Raw genomic sequence first — 17,047 nt, forward strand, 5'->3', positions numbered from 1 at the left:
CCAACCCATGCCGATGACATCGCCTGGGACCCTCGGCCTCGCCCCCGAGATTCGGCTTTCATTGATCTGGACGCGCACTGAGCATCCGGACTCCTGCTTGCTCTGCAAAGGCAGCTTCTGGACAAGCCTCCGGGACCCCTTCCCTTGCTGCTATCGCTGTTCTTAACCCCTCTGCAGAAATGACGCCTGGCGAGTGTCCCCAGAGGGAGCAGGACATCCGCTGCCGCCCAGGCCTCTGCACCTGGGGGCCCCTAACCCCAGGGTTTCCTGGGCTGAGTTCTTGATCCTCTTGGCTGCCTCACACAAAACCCTTCGTTTCTGTAGGCCTCAGTTTCACTTCTATTACCTGAAAGAGAGCAGTGACTGAACTGCTTGGGGATCTTGCTTATGAAAGAGATGGGGTCTTTTTCGTGAAATGTGGGTCCCCAAATGTTCTCATGGCTGTAAATGACACTGGAAGTAAATGGGGGCACAGAGAAGTTAAATAGCTTGCCCAAGGTCACACAGCCAGTAAATGTGTGGGAGGGGCAGGGTTAGAACCCAAGCATTTCTGTGGTCTTGGACAAGTGACCTCACTGACCTGAGGCTCAGTTTCCCCTCTGACAAAGAGGCCAGTACTAGTCCCTACCCTGTAGGTGAGTTCGAGGGGCACACGAGATTTGAAAGCACACAGTAGATGCTCATTAAAGAGAGTTGTCATTTTGAAACGCACATGATCGCAGGCACCCATCCACCCACCCAGGTGCCTTAGCCTCTGTGTGGGGGTGTCAGGGTGGGTATCACTGGGCACCGGAAGTTCCAGAACCTGTGAGTTGTTCTGCCCTGCTGACATCTAGTCCACTCCCTCTCGCTCATCAGTTCTGCTTTCAATTTTGTTTCTTTTGATTGCCACACACAGAAGTTTCAATTTCTTTTTCTTCAAAATGCTGATCAGTTCAGCTCCCAGAGGCCTCTGCTTCCGGGGTGTAAATAGCTAACACCTGCCCCGAGGAGCCAGCCTCCCAGTCACAGCTGCCAGACGCCCAGGCTCAGCCACGCAGGAACACCCAGCCTGACCCAGCCCACCCTCTCAAGCCCACGGCCCAGGAACTAGCCACTGCACCCCAAGTCTCCTGGGGCTTCTAGCAGCTGCTGTCATCATGGCCCAGGTGTCTGCAAACCCAGACGAAAGAGGTACTTTCTTCCTTCCAAGGAACAGTGGGAACCTGGGGGGGCTGGCACCGCTTTGCTTGGCCTAGATTACAGCAATGATAGCGACCCAACCCTGGAGCACGCAGCACCCAGATGGAGGAGGCTGGCCCGAGGCTGGCTCTGCCCTGGGCGCCTGGCAATGTGCTCGCATGCATTTCACAATAACCTCAGCGGGAGCGCCGTGATGTTTCCATCTCACACAGGGGACCACCAAGGCCCTGAGAGGTAAAAAGACTCCGGCGTCCGGCTGCTGCTGGGGGCTGGGGCAAGGTTTTCACACTCATGTTGAGAAACAGCACCAGTTGCTTTGATAAGAGGTTTGCATTCCCTCGATGCACTCACTTCCCTCCCGGGAGGGCACCAGCTGCCAGGGTGGGGAGGGCGCTGAGCAATCGTCCTATTCTAGGGTGCTCCTGGTGGCCTGTGGGCTGTAGGCTGGGGTGGGGGTTGGGTTTTTTTGGTTATTGTTATCATTAGCTCATTTCATCCCCACCACAATCTTTGAAGTAGCTGCTATCACCCCCACTTCACAGATGGAGAAACTGAGGCACAGAGAGGTTGCACAGTTAGTAGGTGGCAGAGCTGGGGCTCACACCCAGGGATCAAAACGGAGGGAAAGCAGGCGCGCTGGGGAGGGAGGGCAGTGCCTGGCCCAGGCAGCCCAACCGGTTCCCAGGCTCCTGCCGCAGTTCCCCAAGGGGGACACGCAGGTACTGGCCAAGGGCACTCGATAATCACGTTTAACTTCTTCCCTGCTGGGCTTTCCTTTCCTTATCACCTTGTCATTGTCACTTGTCACTTGTAGCTGGATCATTTCACAGCCTCCCATTTGCTGGAGACCTCAGCTCCCTCCACTTCTCCTTTGCAGTCAGGGCCGTGGAGGGGGAGCCTCACCCAGGGGCAGGCTTTTCAAGAATCAAAACTCTTTTCAGGACAAGGCAAAGCCAGGTGTGTGGTTGATTGGACAAGGATTTCGGGTGGCTGGTGACTGCGTGGGGCAGAATTTGGTGGGTGAAGCAGGGGGCACCTCAGGGATTCTAATTGCACTTTACCCGCCGGGCAAGGACACAAATATTGTGACCAGTAAGGCAAGCTGCAGCCCCCAGCCGGAGAGTGCGGAAGTGGATTGTCCCTTCCCCCACTAGGACTGCCACCAAGGAAGTGGCAATAGCCAGAAGGCAAAGGATCGGACAGGCCGGCCAACCATGGAAGGGGTCCGGGACTGCTCCCCGCAGGGCCCTGCTCTGCATTGCCCTGGGGTTCCCGGGGCAGGGTTTCCTGGTGACAGGCGGGCGGGGCATCCTGTCCTCACACGCCCTGTGGAGCAGCTGGCTTGGTTTGGGGAATCCTGCCCCAAGGAGGTAGAAGCAGAGAAGACATGAGGGGCCAGGAGAGAGCCGGGAGCAGAATTTCCAAGGCAAACCCACTGCCGGGGCTGCGAGCCCTGCGGAGGGCGGAGTGTGAAGTGAGGAGGAAGCGGGGCTCTGGGAACTGAGTGGCGCGCCTCCGGGGCCACTCCGCCACCTCCCCTCCTCTCCCTCCTGGCTCCTGCCCTCTGGCCCTCACCCTCCCCATCCTGCCCCCTCAAGTCCCCTCTGCTCTCAAGATCCCTGAGAGCTAAGCGCCCACCTGCCCCCAGCCGCTCACAGCAGATGGACATGCTGAAGGCCTGGGCACCTCCTCTGGCCACCAGGATGTCCAGCCAAGGTCATTTCTGATCAGCCATGTGCCCCTCACTGAACAGGTGTCTCCTCGGGGCTCTGGCCCGGCCCCTCCCACGTGGGCCTCCCGCCCCCAGCCTCCAGCCCAAGCTCCGATGTGGGGCACTCAGTTCGCCCCTGCCCCTCTCTCCTCTCCCAGACCTTGAGCAGAGGATCCTGCAGGTGCTGAAGGACGCCGGCTCCCCCGTGAAGACTGCCCAGCTGGCAAAGGAGTGCCAAGTGCTCAAGAAGAGGCTCAACCAAGTTCTCTACGGGATGAAGAAAGAGTTGAAAGTGGATCTCGTGGGCCCTGCGACATGGCGCTTGGGCGTGGGTGGGACTGGAGAAGTGGTTCCCACAGAGCCGGCCCAGCCCAGCCATGGTAACTGCCATCCTGGGGGGCGGGGGACCCAGCACCAGCAGGCCCGGCGAGGACAAGCCTGGATTTGTGCCTGGGTTTGAACACAGGCTCTGCCCCTCGGGGGTGCATAATGCCCCCTCACTGTGCCTTGACTTCCTTTTCTGGCCAGTGGAGACAAGAGTAGGGCTGCTTTGTAGGGTTTCGAGAGGATTAGCTGCGAAGGGTTCAGCCCAGTGCCAGCACATAGTAGGTGCTCAGCAAAATATAATAACAAAGTAATAATGACAATGATAATGGTAATAATAATAATAATAGAACAAACTTAACATCACACTAGATTTTCTTACCTAGTTCTGTAGCCCACAGACTGAAAGAGCTGACATTTGTCAGGTACTTATAGTGGGCCAGGCGGTGCCCGGGTTCACCCAGACGGTAAGAGACGTCAGGTGGCAGGGAAGCCGCGCAGCTGGAAGGAGGCAGGGCAGGACTTGAAGCCAGTCTGCTGAGCTGGAGAATCAGAGTTTGGAAGGCCAGCGGCCTGTCTTCTCTGGTAGAGCCCCCGTCCCACCTCCTGACCTGTCTTTCTTTCTTTTTTAATTTTTTTAAAAAATATCTTTATTGATTTCAGGGATAGGGAGAGATGGAAACATCAAAGATAAGAGAGCCATTGGTCTGCTGCCTCCTGCACTCTCCCTACTGGGGACCAAGCCTGAAACCCGGGCCTGTGCCCTGATCGGTAATCGAATCACAATCTCCTGGATCCTAGGTCGATGCTCAGCCGCTGAGCCACGCCAGCCCGGCTGACTCTTCTTTCTTTCTCCAGCAGAAAGGCCCCCACAAGACATAGTCGCAATTCCTCAGAAACCTGGCTCTCAGCTCAGTGAACAGCGTAAGCATCCCACTTCCTTTCAGCTCCTGGGACATGGGGCCCATTTCTTCTGACTGCCAACTCTCTTTGGCCACTTGAGATGTTATGAGAGTTCAGGGGCTCTTCCCCCCACCCTGAGGCTCCCACAAAATGCTCAGAGCAGCGATCAGTCTGCAGTGGAAGAAGCTAAATGCCTGAGAGTTGATTTCTCTGATCAAGAGCTGGCATTCACTGTGCAGCTGCCAGGTGCCAAGCACTGCACAGAGCACTCGATGTCCATCCCAGGCCCTCAGAACAACCCCTGTGTGCGTTATTATTACCCACATTTCTCAGAGGAGGGACTGGGCAGAGGGGCTGGGTTTGCCCGGGGTCGCACAGCTAGTAAGCAGCGGAGCAGGTTCAAACTCGGGGTCCACCTTAACCACCGCCCTCTTACCTCCCAGAGGAACAGATCTACAGGTTTCTGAAAGCCGGAGGGCCCTGTAAGGCCCTGGTCATTGCCCAGTCCCTGGGGATGAAGACCGCAAAGGACGTCAACCCAGACTTATATGACATGAGGAGGAAGCACCTTCTGGACCTTGACCAGAATTCAAAGGCATGGGCTATTTATCAACCAGGTAGGCCCTTACCTGCTCCCATACCTGGGTAAGGCAGAGGAAGAGACACCTTAACACCCAGCATTGGTCCTGCTGGACGCCCTGCTAAGCACTTGGCCTGCCCCACCTTCAGAACCTCCCAGAAGCTTGCAGTGATCTTGCTGACCGGTCACTGGAAGGCAGTTCCAGGAGGGAGGGGCATGCTGGGGGAAGTAACCAGGGAAGGCTTCTTGGAGGTGGGGCCTGAGACTGGAGTTGCCGAAGGCAAGGGGCTGGGAGGGAGAGGGGAGTGGCCCACTCCTGACTGTATCAGCCCTGTGTGCAGGGCTCAGCCTGCATTTGCTAACAGTTTTCTGTAGGCACTTTGCCCAACTTGGAGTTTTGACATTGCTAAAGAAGACCAGGCTGGGCTCAGATAGCCACAGGGTGGAGTCCCAGCGCCACTTATCCACTAAGTGCAGCAGCCTCAGGGCCTACAGCCCACTGTTCTTTTACCGGTCCGTGGCAATGTCATTTCTCTTAAAATCAGAAGAGTGAACATTATAGTAATAATGAATAGTTAATAATGACTTTCACCTAGATTATATGTCTTTACCCCAATGCAGTCATAACATGTAATTTAAATTTGTTTTTAACTGAGGAAGGGGCCTGCGAAGGCACCAGAGCCTAAGGCTCACGAAGGTGGGAATGTGGCCCTGTGTGTGGAGTTGGCGAAGCGTCGGGCAGGTGCCAGGCTGGCCCACGTGAGGCAGACGCCGCTGCTCACTGAGACCCCCTTCGTCCCAGGAATGATCACCTGTGACAGTGGCCAGAGTTTAAACACCGATGACAAATTCAAATTCTTAAAAATGCAAAGCTTGTCTGGTGGCCAGAAACAGTCCATGGACAGCCATGTGTAGCATTGGCTGGAGGGCGCTCGGGGGTCAGCCTGTGGCTGCCTCCAAGGGAGAGGGGCAGAGGGCAGGGTGAGCAGGGAGCTCCCTTCATTCTCCCTGGGTAGCAGAGGGCACACAGGTAGGGTGATCTGCCGTGATGATATCCAAGAGAGGGTCATTGAGATGCTGGTGGCATTTGTCAAACATGCTGGTTCCTGGGTCCCACCTAGGGCCTGAGGACTCAGCTCCCCCGGGGTGGGCACCTGGACATCTGTATCTCCAAGCTTTCCGGGAGACTCTGGTGTTGCCAGCCGGCACTTGGAACCCCTGTCCCCTCGGGAGGTACAAAGGGATTAAGTGAAGTGTTGTTCTGCAGAGGAGCCTAGGGAAACACGTCAGTCCACCATGATCGTTTACCAGCAAAACCCAATCACGATCTGTCAGAACGCGCCACACAGCCGCATCTCCATCAACAACTCTGAAGCTGTCCAGATTGGACATGGGAACAGCATCGTGAGACAAACGGCCCCTGGGGAGAGCGGTGAGTCCTCTGAGGGACACCATGAGAAGGGACCTTCGGGGGCAGCTGCTCCATCTGGGTGTGTGCAGGGAATAGGGGGTCTTCAACCCTCTGAGGAGAAAGGGTGGTTTTCAGGTCGCCGCGGTCGTCCTTCATGGCCTCCTGAGAATGAGGATGTCTTTCTTCGTGCCTGGATCAAACCCTTCCTGATTCCCCTTCATTCCAATACCTTTTATCTCATCTTCCAGGGGACCCAATATTTTCCCATGAGAAATACTCAGTTCACTCTCCCTCAGTAGAATGACGCAAGGGGCCATTGTTCTGAGACACACTGTTTCCCCCACATTATAACATCTCAGAAACCGGACAGCGTCTCACCAGTAGCACCCCAGTTCTGATGAAATACAGTCCTGCCAGGCACTGTGGTGAGAGAGGGTCACCCCTCAGTCCAGCCGTGGGACACCAGTGAGAGCATCATCCCCAAAGTGAGAACACTCCCTATGACCTCAAAAGAACCCTTCCCTGCTCTGGGCCTCAGTTTCCCCAACTGTGAAATGAGGAACTTTGTTCTAGAATCTAAACCAACGTTTGCCCAGCTTCAGTCCTCTGAGTTCCCCCTGCTTGATTCCATCCATGCCCATGTCTGATTATTGACTTAATGCTGTTAAATGACTTCCCTTTCATTCTACTCAAAATTATTTAAAAATAAATTTGTATAGCATTACCTTATTTTGGAAACCATGAAGGTCACCATAAAAATAAATACTGAAAAAATAAGTGACGGAGGCTCTGAGCACTGGTTAGAGATGTATTTACCCAGAGGGGACTTTCTCCTGATGGGCTCAGAGGACTGAGAATGTCTAGAAGGCAGAGGATGTGCTCACTGTTTGGGTTTTGAGTGCACCCCAGTAACACCCCAAAACCTGGGGAGCCCCGTGCTAACTGTTCTGCTGGGCCACCTGTCCAGTGGTGTCCAGGAAGAATTCAGAGGCTTGTCTCCTTTGTCCAGCCAGGACTTTGTGTGTGTGGGTGTTGGGAGGGTCAGAGGGTGAAGGTCAGAGGTCATGTTGCTGTGTCTTCTGCCAGGCTTCATGGCTCCCCTCTACCTCCCTCAACCTGCACCAGCTGATCCCTCAACTCAGGATGCCCTGGCTGGATCCAGGGAGCCCCAGGACATCTGCATAGGCGAGTCTGTGCTCAAACGGGTGCAGCTGGGACACAGCAACGAGATGAGCCTTTACAGCACCCCGGCCATGGGCCCTGGCCACAGCCCCTCTGTCAGCAGCTCCTCTGTCAGCTCCCCAGGTAAGTGGGGAGCACACGGCCATCCTGCCTCACCCCATCCTACCCCACACCCACCACCCCGTTTGGCTCCTCACTAGACAGAACCTGAGCCAGTCTTGGCAGGGAGAGAGGCATGATGGGAAGTTCCTTTCTGCACACCAGGAGCTGTACCAGAGGGGAGCAAGTGGGGCGCTGAGCGCCAGTACTCAGGCTCCCGGGGCGACTATGGCCCTTAGGAACCCTCAGTGTTTTCATCTGTGCAATGGGCGTGCAGCAGCAGGGCTGGGCAGCTGAAGCAGGGGCAGAGGCGATGGCCAACTGGAATGGCATCTAAGGAGGGCGGAGGACAGGAGCCGCCTGAGTACCTGGTGCCCTACTAAGCACTGGTAACCAGAGACAGGCTGGAGAAGGCCAGAAGGGAGGCCTGCGAGGGAGGGGAAAGCCGGGGGCAGGAGCTCCACGGGGTCCAACAGCAAGCGGTCAGTGGCGGCCTGAGGGGACAGAAGGAGCGTGGGGAATGAGAGGAGGTGAGGCCAAGCGTGGACAAGTCCTTCCTGAAGTTTGGGTGGGACAGGTAAGAGCAGGACAGCAGGGGCTGGGGACCCGGCTAGGGGCCTCGAGAAGACTTTAACCGAGGTTGAAACATTGTTCTAGAGCTGCTGGGCAGGGGGAGGGGGAGCGGGAGGGGGGGGGCAGGTCAGTTGGGCGGCAGGAGGAGGTGGGACCCAAACCCGGGGGCCTTTGGGGGAGGGGACAGCGCCCGCAGCCCAGACAGGCTGACAGTGAGTGCAGAGCACCCCAGGAGGTGGGGCCAGAGATGGCCAGCTGGGGAGGGCCTGAGGGCCAGGATGGGGGTCTGGCTCCGGGCCCTGCCCAGCTGCTCACATCCTTCCTGGCACCTCTTTTTCGGCTGACCCACAGCCTCTGCCACCACTGCTGGCCCAGAAGCTTCCTTCGAAGTTCGAATGCCCACACCAGGACCTTCCCCCGAGGGGAAGGGGGACACGACCCAGAGGGTCCGCATCAAGTCTTGCTTCCTGGAGGAGGTGGCCATTGGCAACAGCAACAGAATGAGTGTTGGCCTGGCGGCAGCTGGCCCAGGAGGAGGGGCAGGGCCTGAGGACAGCAGCGGGGATCCTGGGGAGCCAACAGAGGACGCAGGTGAGCCTGGGGCCTGGTGGGGCCCCGGAAAGTTTTCTCTTTCTCTCATTCATTCATTCATTCATTCACTTCTTCAGCAGTCATGCATGAGCCTCCCCTTTCCCAGAGTCAGGGGGGTGGAGTGTCATAGTAACGAGGGTGTTAGAGGGTGTTAGCCCAGGACCTAACCCATCACTGAGCCCCTCTCCACCTGGAAACTGAGGAGCCAACTCAGGCCCACGCCTGTGACTCTGTCACTCCTTGGAGCCTTCCGGAGCCCCTCCTCCAGCCCCGCCCGTCTGCCCTAGTGACTCAGTCCGCAGACTCTTCCCAAGAGATAATGTTGTAGCTCCCTCTCCCATCTTTCAAATCTGAGGAAGCAGCAGTTCCCCCCGCCCTCCGGACCCAGCCCCAGCCTCCCCTCAGATGCCCCCTCCCGGGAGCGACAGCAAGGAGCAAAGCACACAAGTGCTTCCTGCTCATGGGGATCAGCGTCCAGGAGGGAACAGAGACAACTCACAAAGCAACTGAGCTTGTCAAAGAAAGAGCAGCGCTGCACAAAACAATGAAACCTGGGGGCAGCGGGCTCTGGGAGGGGCCCCTGGGCCAGCCAAGCAAGGACCTGAGGACAGCACTGCCCTGGTGGGAACAGCAAGTGCAAAGGCCCTGAGGTGGGAATAAGGGTGAACTGTGCAGGGAGCGAGAGGGAGGGCACCGATGGTCGCCACACCAGGAAGCCTGAGGGAAGGTCTGGATCTTACCTGAAGTGAGCTGGGAGCCCCTGGAGGGTTTAAGCAGGGCCAATGCAACATGGTGCTCGATTTCAGGGTATCTGTGAATACAACCTGGGGACAGAGCAAAGTGGGGTGGGGAAGCAGGGAGCTCCTGTAATGGTCCCCAGTGAACCAAATCGCCTCGGTTATTGGATGCGAGGCGCTTACGTCCCTCTGGCACCGTCTCTTCCCCAGAGCCTCGGTCAGGAGCCCCAGAGCCTCGGTCAGGAGCCGCAGAGCCTCAGTCAGGAGCCGCAGAGCCTCGGTCAGGAGCCGCAGAGCCTCGGTCAGGAGCCGCAGAGCCTCGGTCCGGAGCCGCAGAGCCTCAGTCAGGAGCCGCAGAGCCTCGGTCCGGAGCCGCAGAGCCCAGAGGCAAGTCCCCACACTATGATGGTCGTGCTGACCCCAACATGTCCACGTTCACCTCCCACCTGGAAGCGATGACTCTTGAAGGCAAGGATCCAGAAGCTGCAGAAGATGGCCCCTGAGTGGACTGAGCCCAGCACGGGTTCTAGGGGAGGTGGGGTCAGAACAAACAGCCTGAGGGTGGACGGAAGCTGAAAGGGAGCCCGTGGTGCCAGTGAGCACTGTTTAGTCAGTCATGACCCATAAATGCCATTGCTGACCTTCTTGCCTCCTGACCGTGGCCAGCATGAACACGGGGGCTAGGCCAAGGCTATGTCTGTGGTGGCCAGGAGCAGAACGACAGGGCCACCCCCGGAACCCTCGGGGTGCCAGAGGAGGTGAGCTGATGGGAGGGGTGCTCAGGGAGTCAGCAGGCTGGGGGGCAGCGGGCTCTGGGAGGGGTGCCCTGGGCCAGCCAAGCAAAGACCTGAGGACAGCACTGCAGTGGTAGGAACAGCAAGTGCAAAGGCCCTGAGGTGGGAATAAGGGTGAACTGTCCAGGGAGCAAGAGGGAGGGTACCGATGAGCAAGGTCAGGGGTCCATCCACCCTCGTGGACCACCTTCCGTGGTGGCCCACTCTCTTCTCCTCACTAAGACCTGACTTTCTCAAAGCTGGGGAAGGAAAGCAGAGCTGGACCACATGCACCTGGGAGCTGGACTTGACACTGGGCTCTGGACAGGCACAGCCCCATCTGCACACGCATTCCGGGGGGAACTGGGCAGGCCTTGGATTCACTGGGGGGTGGGAGGAACCTTATCCCATGGGCTAGAATTGCCCAGCCTACTGGGCGCAAGGTTATCTTGGCCACCATAGTGACCTGGGGCCCCCTGATCACTCTCACATGGGATATCTGGTTTGCAGGCATGTGCCAGGTGTAGGGGCTTGAAATCGGCTTTGGCTCATCACTTCTGGCACTGTCCTCCCTCCGTGGCAAGCTGAAAACCCACTGCTTGCTTTCAAGTTTGCCCGAGGTTTATAGTTAACCAGGCCCATGTCAGCAACGATCAGAAAGCACCTCAGAGCTCAGCCTCGGCCCCCACCACCAGCCCAAATCAGAACACTCTTTTCCCAGTGAGACTGCCCCACTGGGTAATTAATTTGTCATAAACATGCTGACAAAGCGTTGCAGGCAGTTAATGGGGACTGAAGGTGAAGGTCAGCCCCGGTCTCTTCAGGAAGAAAATTAGCCAGCTACCACTAGAAGAGGGCAACGAATAAGTCTGTCCAGCCCCCACTCCTGGCTGTCACTAGCTCTCCCACCCTCCACCCACCCTTCATGTGCACAGGACTTGCAGTCCCTGAAGTTGGGCAGAGGCTGGGGGTGGAGAGAAATAATCTGATCCATGAGTGAGAAGTCCTTTTCCAAAACCACCATGACCTGCTCACAAGAGCAATTCTATTTACTTACCCTAGCTTCCCTCCTCCTGTGAGGTGAGCCCAGATGGGACTCCTCGCTTGTGGAATTTTAGCAGACAGACAACGTCAGAGGCTTAAAGCAAGAAAAAGAGTCTGGGGGGTAACTCAGGAGCATTTGGGCTGCAAGTAGAAGAAGCTTAGCTCACCTAGGCTTAAAAAAAGGGAATCTATTTTCCCGTGCAATTGGAAAATCAAGGGCTACTTTGCTTCAGGAATGGCTGAGTCCAGGGGCTCAAGCATTATTTTTAGGCCCTTTTTTTCCATCTCTCTGACTCTCTATGTGACCACCAGTAACCCAAGGCTTATGGCCTACCAACCTAGCAACCTGAGCAGAAAGAGAATTCTTCAAGCCAAATACTGCTGGTAGAATGTCCCAGGGAAGGTTCCGATTGGTTGAGCATGGGTCACATGCTGATCCTTGAACCAATCAGGAAGAAGGGAGCACTCTGATTGACTGATGTGATGGGGGAAGTGAGGTCATCCATGTGGATCTGTTCCCCAGAAAGGAGAAGGAAGGGTGCTGAGCTGGCGAAAGTCAGGTGTCCACTTCAGGAGGTGGGTGTGGGTGCTTCTCCTGAGGATTCCCTAAACACGGAAGGGCTTTCTTTATCGAAAGGAAGGGAAGGTACTTCATTTGAGGGATGGCCATGGAGTTGAGACACTCCATGGATCCGGGTAGACGCCTAGTCATTTAACCCTCTCTGCGCGTCTGTTCCTACCTCGCACAGCACCAAGAATTCCTATTCTGCCTCTTTCACAGGATGTTTGGGGGACAAGGTGCAGTCAGTGGGCGTATGCGCAGCTTTAAATTGGGGAGTGTGCATGGTGGGCAGGTATGGGGTTAGTAGTAGCCTGTAAATTATAGAAAAATCCTACTCAAATTGGATCTTATTTAAGAATATATTTCACAAGACATTTGAGAAAAGTTTCCAACTTGAAGGTCAGACAAAAAGCAAACAAACATAAGAGAGGAGTTATGAGGAACTAGAGAAAATGTGGCCCTGGCCGGGCAGCTCGGTTGGTCAGAGCGTCGTTCCTATGACCAAGGTTGCGGGTTTGATCCCCAGTTATGGCACATACAAGAGTCAACCAATGATGTGGAATAGCAAATCCGTGTTTCTCTCTCTCTCTCTCTCTCTCTCCCAAATCAATTTAAAAAGAAAAAAAGTATGCAGTGAACAGAAGAAAATGTCAAAGATCCATCATTAACACCCTCCAAGGAGGAGAGGAAATCACAACCAGGAAACAAGAATGGTTTGCTCAAAAAAAAAGGAAGTGTAGAGCCAGGCCGGGCGTGGCTCAGCAGTTGAGCATCGACCTGGGATCCAGGCTATCGGGGTTCGGTTCCCGGTCAGGGCACATGTCCGGGTTGCGGGCTCGATCAATGACTCTCATCATTGACGTTTCTGTCTCTCTCCCTCTCCTTCCTCTCTCTGAAATCAATAAAGATATATATATTTTTTTTTAAAAAAAAAAGGAAGTGTAGGGAAATGAGGAGAACCTCCTTGACATTTTAAGTGTGAAAGCTGAAATTTTAAAAAAAAGAGCAATAGAAGAACTGGAAGGCAATGAGAAAATTTTCCCAGATAGTAGATAAAGATCTGTTCATCAAATGGACAATAACAAAGGTGAGACATTTACAGGATGAACTGAGTACGCCCTATAGCTCCCAAGTGGAGAGCACGGATAAAGTAGGGGTACGAATGATCAAAAACAGAGTCCCCAAATAAAAAACTGTGACTTTCTAGATGGAAAAGCCTCCCTAATATTTGCCACATTGGCTACAAAGCCTCAACCAAGGGACATGTTATAATGAAATTTTGGAAAATTAGGGATGAAGAGATGATGCTAAAAGCCTTGGGCAATTAAACAAAACAGGATCTAGGATCGCATGCCGAAAATTACAACGCAGTCCGAACGACAGGGTGGCACTGCAGTGACCTGGAGGGGGAGGTGAAGCCTTCAGGATTCTCAGCAAAAGTGCTTTCACCTGGCTGTGCTGTCCCCTGTTACAGTCACCCAAGAGTGTAAACAGACTGCAGGTGAGGCCTTTTCCAGCACCTCAAACAATGTGGCCAATTGTCCCTCCGTGTCTCAGTTTGGCCTCCCACAGACAGATTTCTGACACCGCACGGAGACCTTCCAGTCCCAAGGATTCCGCTCTGGTGGTGATAAAGAGGCTGCTGTGGTTCCAGACTTTACATCCACACCAGGGACAAAAGTAGCTTCTAACCCACCCCAGGATTCATCATCTCTAGTTGGTCACGGGGATGAGTCATTTGCCGTGGCAAGTCCAGGTCCACCCCTGATGTTGGGGGAGCTTAGACTCACCCAGCATTTTCTAAGCACCCCTTAATCGTCTTCTTAAGCAGACGAGTAAATTGGGGCCAAGGAGGGCAAATGATTTGACTAAGATGATATGTGAAGCCCATGACTGGGGCTGAGCCTTCTGGATTCTGAACCAGATCATAAACCCACCACCCAGGGGCACACTCCTGTCTCCTATCTGATGGGTGAATAAAAATGCCCCCAGCTCCTCAGAGAAGAGGCATAGGCAGGACCAGCATTTTGTATCCTGTGAAAACACTCCCCTGGCAAGAGGTCCTGGGAGATAAGGGTTCCCTGAACAGATAAACTGGAGATGCAGAGTAGCCAGCCCTGGGTGATCCTTAAGGATCCCATTGCCCAGAGAGCTAAACCGAAGCTTAGGGAGATGGGGCAATTGCCCAAAGGACAAAGACAGGATTTGAATCCAGGCTACCGGGCTCCTAAGCCAGTGCTCTTAACCATGTTGCTGAAGAAGCTGTTAGGGACTCAACAGCCAGCCTGGTTCCCACCACCTGGCCCCACCTGTGACTCGCTCACTCATTTCCTTTCCCAACCCCACCCAGGAACCTTTGGCCTTGGCCACCATCAGCTGAGTCTCCACCAGCTGCTGGAGAAGCAGCCCAGCCAGGAAAAGGCCACAAAGCCAGGAGGACAGCAGCCCCAGCCCCAGCCCCAGCCCCAGCCCCAGCCCCAGCCCCAGCCCCAGCCCCAGCCCCAGCCCCAGCCCCAGCCCCAGCCACTGGTGGGAGGCGTGGGGTGCGCCCATGAGGGTCTGGGGTCAAGGCCCTGAGGTTCCGGAGGTGAATCCTAGTCCTGCCCTCCCTGTGTGCGTGTGCCCACCCCCAGCCTCCCACTTAGCAGCTCCGAGCCTTCTGGAGAATGGGCGGGGGCGACCAAGCTCTCGCTGGCAGGTTTTCAAGAGGCTTAGAGAAGACGACGGCCAGGCAGCCCGCCAGGCCACACGTGGGAAAAACTCAGGAAACAAGTTGTTCAGTGGATCCTCCCGGGGCCCATGTTAGCCACATCCTGTTCGCCCAGGGCACATGTGACAAGTCAGGAGACATTTCTTTTTTTTTTTTTTTTAATGTCTTTATTGATTTCAGAGAGAGGAAGGGAGAGGAAGAGAGAGAAACATCAATGATGAGAGTCATTGATCAGCTGTCTCCTGCACGCCCCCGACTAGGGACCGAGCAGCAACCCGGGCCTGGGCCCTGACCGGGCATGGAACCGCCATCTCCTGGATCCTAGGTCGTGCTCAACCGCTGAGCCACACCGGCCAGGCCAGGAGACATTTCTGATTGTCACGGGCCGATGGAGGAAGGGAAAGGGGGTGCTTTCCCGTTGCTGCTGTGACATTGCCACAAAGGCAGAGGCATAAAACAACCGCAGCTGGAGGTGAGAGGCCCCCCTAGGGGAGCCCGGAATTCAGAGTCGCAGAAGGGACGCTCCTGGAGGCTGCAGGGCAGAGTCGGCCCGGCCCGTCCCAGCCTCCAGAGCTGCCGCCTCCCTCAGCTGTGCGCGTCCTCCCCTAAGCTCCAGCCCGAGGGCTCGCATCTTCCAATCTCTCTCCCACTTCGCCTCTTGCAAGGATCCCCATGACCGTTTGGGGCCCACTGGACAATCCACAAAAACCCCCAGTTTCAAGGCGCTTAATCCCATCTGCAAAGTCCACTTCTCCGTATAGGGCCCCGGGACTGTCCCAGCCTCCCTCAGCCGCCTCCCTCACAGCTCCGGGAGCCGGGCCGGCCTTGTGGCAGGCGGGGTGGGGCGGCTGGGGGGCTGCAGTGTTCAGCCCATCGCACTGCACGGCCGGACAGCCCCCCTCCCTGAAAACCAAGCTCCAAATGTTGAGAAAGCCGCAGGAGGTGACGCTGTCACTATTAACACCAGGAAGGTCAAAGAATGCTCAGGGCTTGGCCCCCAGCCCTGGGTTTAACCAAGTGTAACCTCGGGTGAGTCCCGCCACCTCCGAGCCTCCCTCCTGCTCTCTAAAACGGGTACAAATAATGGCAGAGCCTCCCCGGGGGTTCAATGGGAGGGTCCAAGAGGATCCCGTGCAGTGATTCCCTGGGACATCTGTCCAGACCCACCCCAAAGCCACTGAGGACAGTGTCTGAGGGTGGGCCTTGGGCAGGGGAATTTTTTAAAGCTCTCTGATATCCCAAGGAGTCCTCAACTGGGTGGGCACACCCAGGGCACAAATGGCCCACCATGTAGTCGTGACCCCCGCAGCCCCACAGACGGGCGCAACCCCCGCCCAGCACCACCACCTAGCTGGTCTCTCAGTAAGAGGCCTGTGGGGGAAGGGGGTCCCCAGCTGGCACCTATGGGAGCCCACTGGGCCAGCTCCTAGCCTTTCACAGCCTGGGGCAGAGCGCCACCTGCTGGCCACAGGCTGCCTCGCCGCCGTCTAGCTGCGGCACTGGCAGAGCTTGTGAACTTCCAGGGTCCCCCCCAAAGTGGCCAGACACACATTTCTGGCATGGTTTTGGGTGGTGCACAGCACCTTAAGCTTGTCCACAGACCTCAGATTAAGTTCCTGCACTTCTCTCCTTAGGGGGGCTCCTTTCCCACTGATACCAACACCCCAAAATCAAAAAGGCAATGCTAGGCAAGGGCTGATTTTCTTCCCCAGTGGGGAACACCCCTGTGAGCTGGGACCCCCCAAAATCCCCAGCCCAGCTCCTGCAGGTGTCCCAAGGACCTCACTTGCAACCTTCACTGCAGCATCACCGCCCTGAGCCCCAGAGGAGCTGCATCTACTGGATTCCTTGTATAACTCACTTACACCTTCCCTACAGTCTATGAAGAAAGGGACTCTCACCCTATTTCACATGCTGGAAATACGGAGGCACAGAGAGGTTAGGTTACTTGCCCAAGGTCACACAGCCAGGATTAGATCCAGAGGGCAAAGTGGGTGAAGACAACGGTCATAGGGGTTGAAAGGAATCCTTTGTATGTGGAAGGCTCATCTCATGCTTGGGAAATGCCTCTGACTGGGAAGTGAAAAGGTGGGGTTGGGGGTTCCCACTAATGAGTGCTGCAGAACCTGAAGAGTGACAGTTCCATCTGAGCACAGTCAGCCTGCATGTCCTGACATTGGCCTACCTTGAGTAGGCATCTAGTCTCTCTGTGCCTCAGTTTCCACATGGGTATAATGGGACCACATTCCTCCCCCTCAAGATGGTTTTCAGGATGAAATGGTTCTGTGTCTGCTCCCAGGAGTCCCTGTATCAGCACTGTGGCTGACTGTGCCCCAGGCACACTGTGTCCTGAGCTTCCCACGCCTCAGAGGCCACTCCCTCCCCTGCATCCATCCCCCCAGGCCCCTTCTTCCTCTCTGACTCCTGGGATAGTCCTTACATCTAGTCTGACAATCAGCTCAGATAGGACTGTGGGCAGTGGGTGACACACAGGTACCCTATGGGCTGTGACTTGCCCTGAATGATCTGCCACTTCGGACCTCAGCACCCCAACCTCCCAATGCACACACAGCCCAGTGCCTGGGGCAGAAGTAAGCAGACCCCCCAACAGGGCAACCTCTTCTCACCCTCTCACACACATGGCACCACGGCCACGCTTACTGTG

The 17,047-nt window shown here is 55.8% G+C and overlaps 1 protein-coding gene across 1 annotated transcript; it reads left to right on the top strand.

The window, feature by feature from the left end:
• Positions 1-1,003: 1,003 nt before the first annotated feature.
• Positions 1,004-9,934, top strand: ZBP1 (Z-DNA binding protein 1). The gene is made up of 9 exons (XM_081149224.1): positions 1,004-1,173; positions 3,052-3,273; positions 3,881-3,988; positions 4,079-4,141; positions 4,564-4,737; positions 5,968-6,132; positions 7,198-7,416; positions 8,317-8,556; positions 9,504-9,934. The coding sequence occupies exons 1-9, from the start codon at positions 1,140-1,142 to the stop codon at positions 9,794-9,796; spliced, it is 1,518 nt and encodes a 505-aa protein (XP_081005350.1). The 5' UTR covers positions 1,004-1,139; the 3' UTR covers positions 9,797-9,934.
• The last annotated feature ends 7,113 nt before the right edge of the window (positions 9,935-17,047 follow it).

This window comes from Miniopterus schreibersii, assembly GCF_964146895.1.
Source record: "Miniopterus schreibersii genome assembly, chromosome: 10".
NCBI lineage: Eukaryota > Metazoa > Chordata > Mammalia > Chiroptera > Miniopteridae > Miniopterus > Miniopterus schreibersii.

Excerpts from the sequence above, each read along its gene's own strand:
- ZBP1 (XM_081149224.1), top strand. The coding sequence starts at position 1,140 with ATGGCCCAGGTGTCTGCAAACCCAGACGAAAGAG. Across the intron at positions 6,133-7,197 it reads AACGGCCCCTGGGGAGAGCG|GCTTCATGGCTCCCCTCTAC; the intron begins GTGAGTCCTCTG and ends GTCTTCTGCCAG. Across the intron at positions 8,557-9,503 it reads GGAGCCAACAGAGGACGCAG|AGCCTCGGTCAGGAGCCCCA; the intron begins GTGAGCCTGGGG and ends TCTCTTCCCCAG.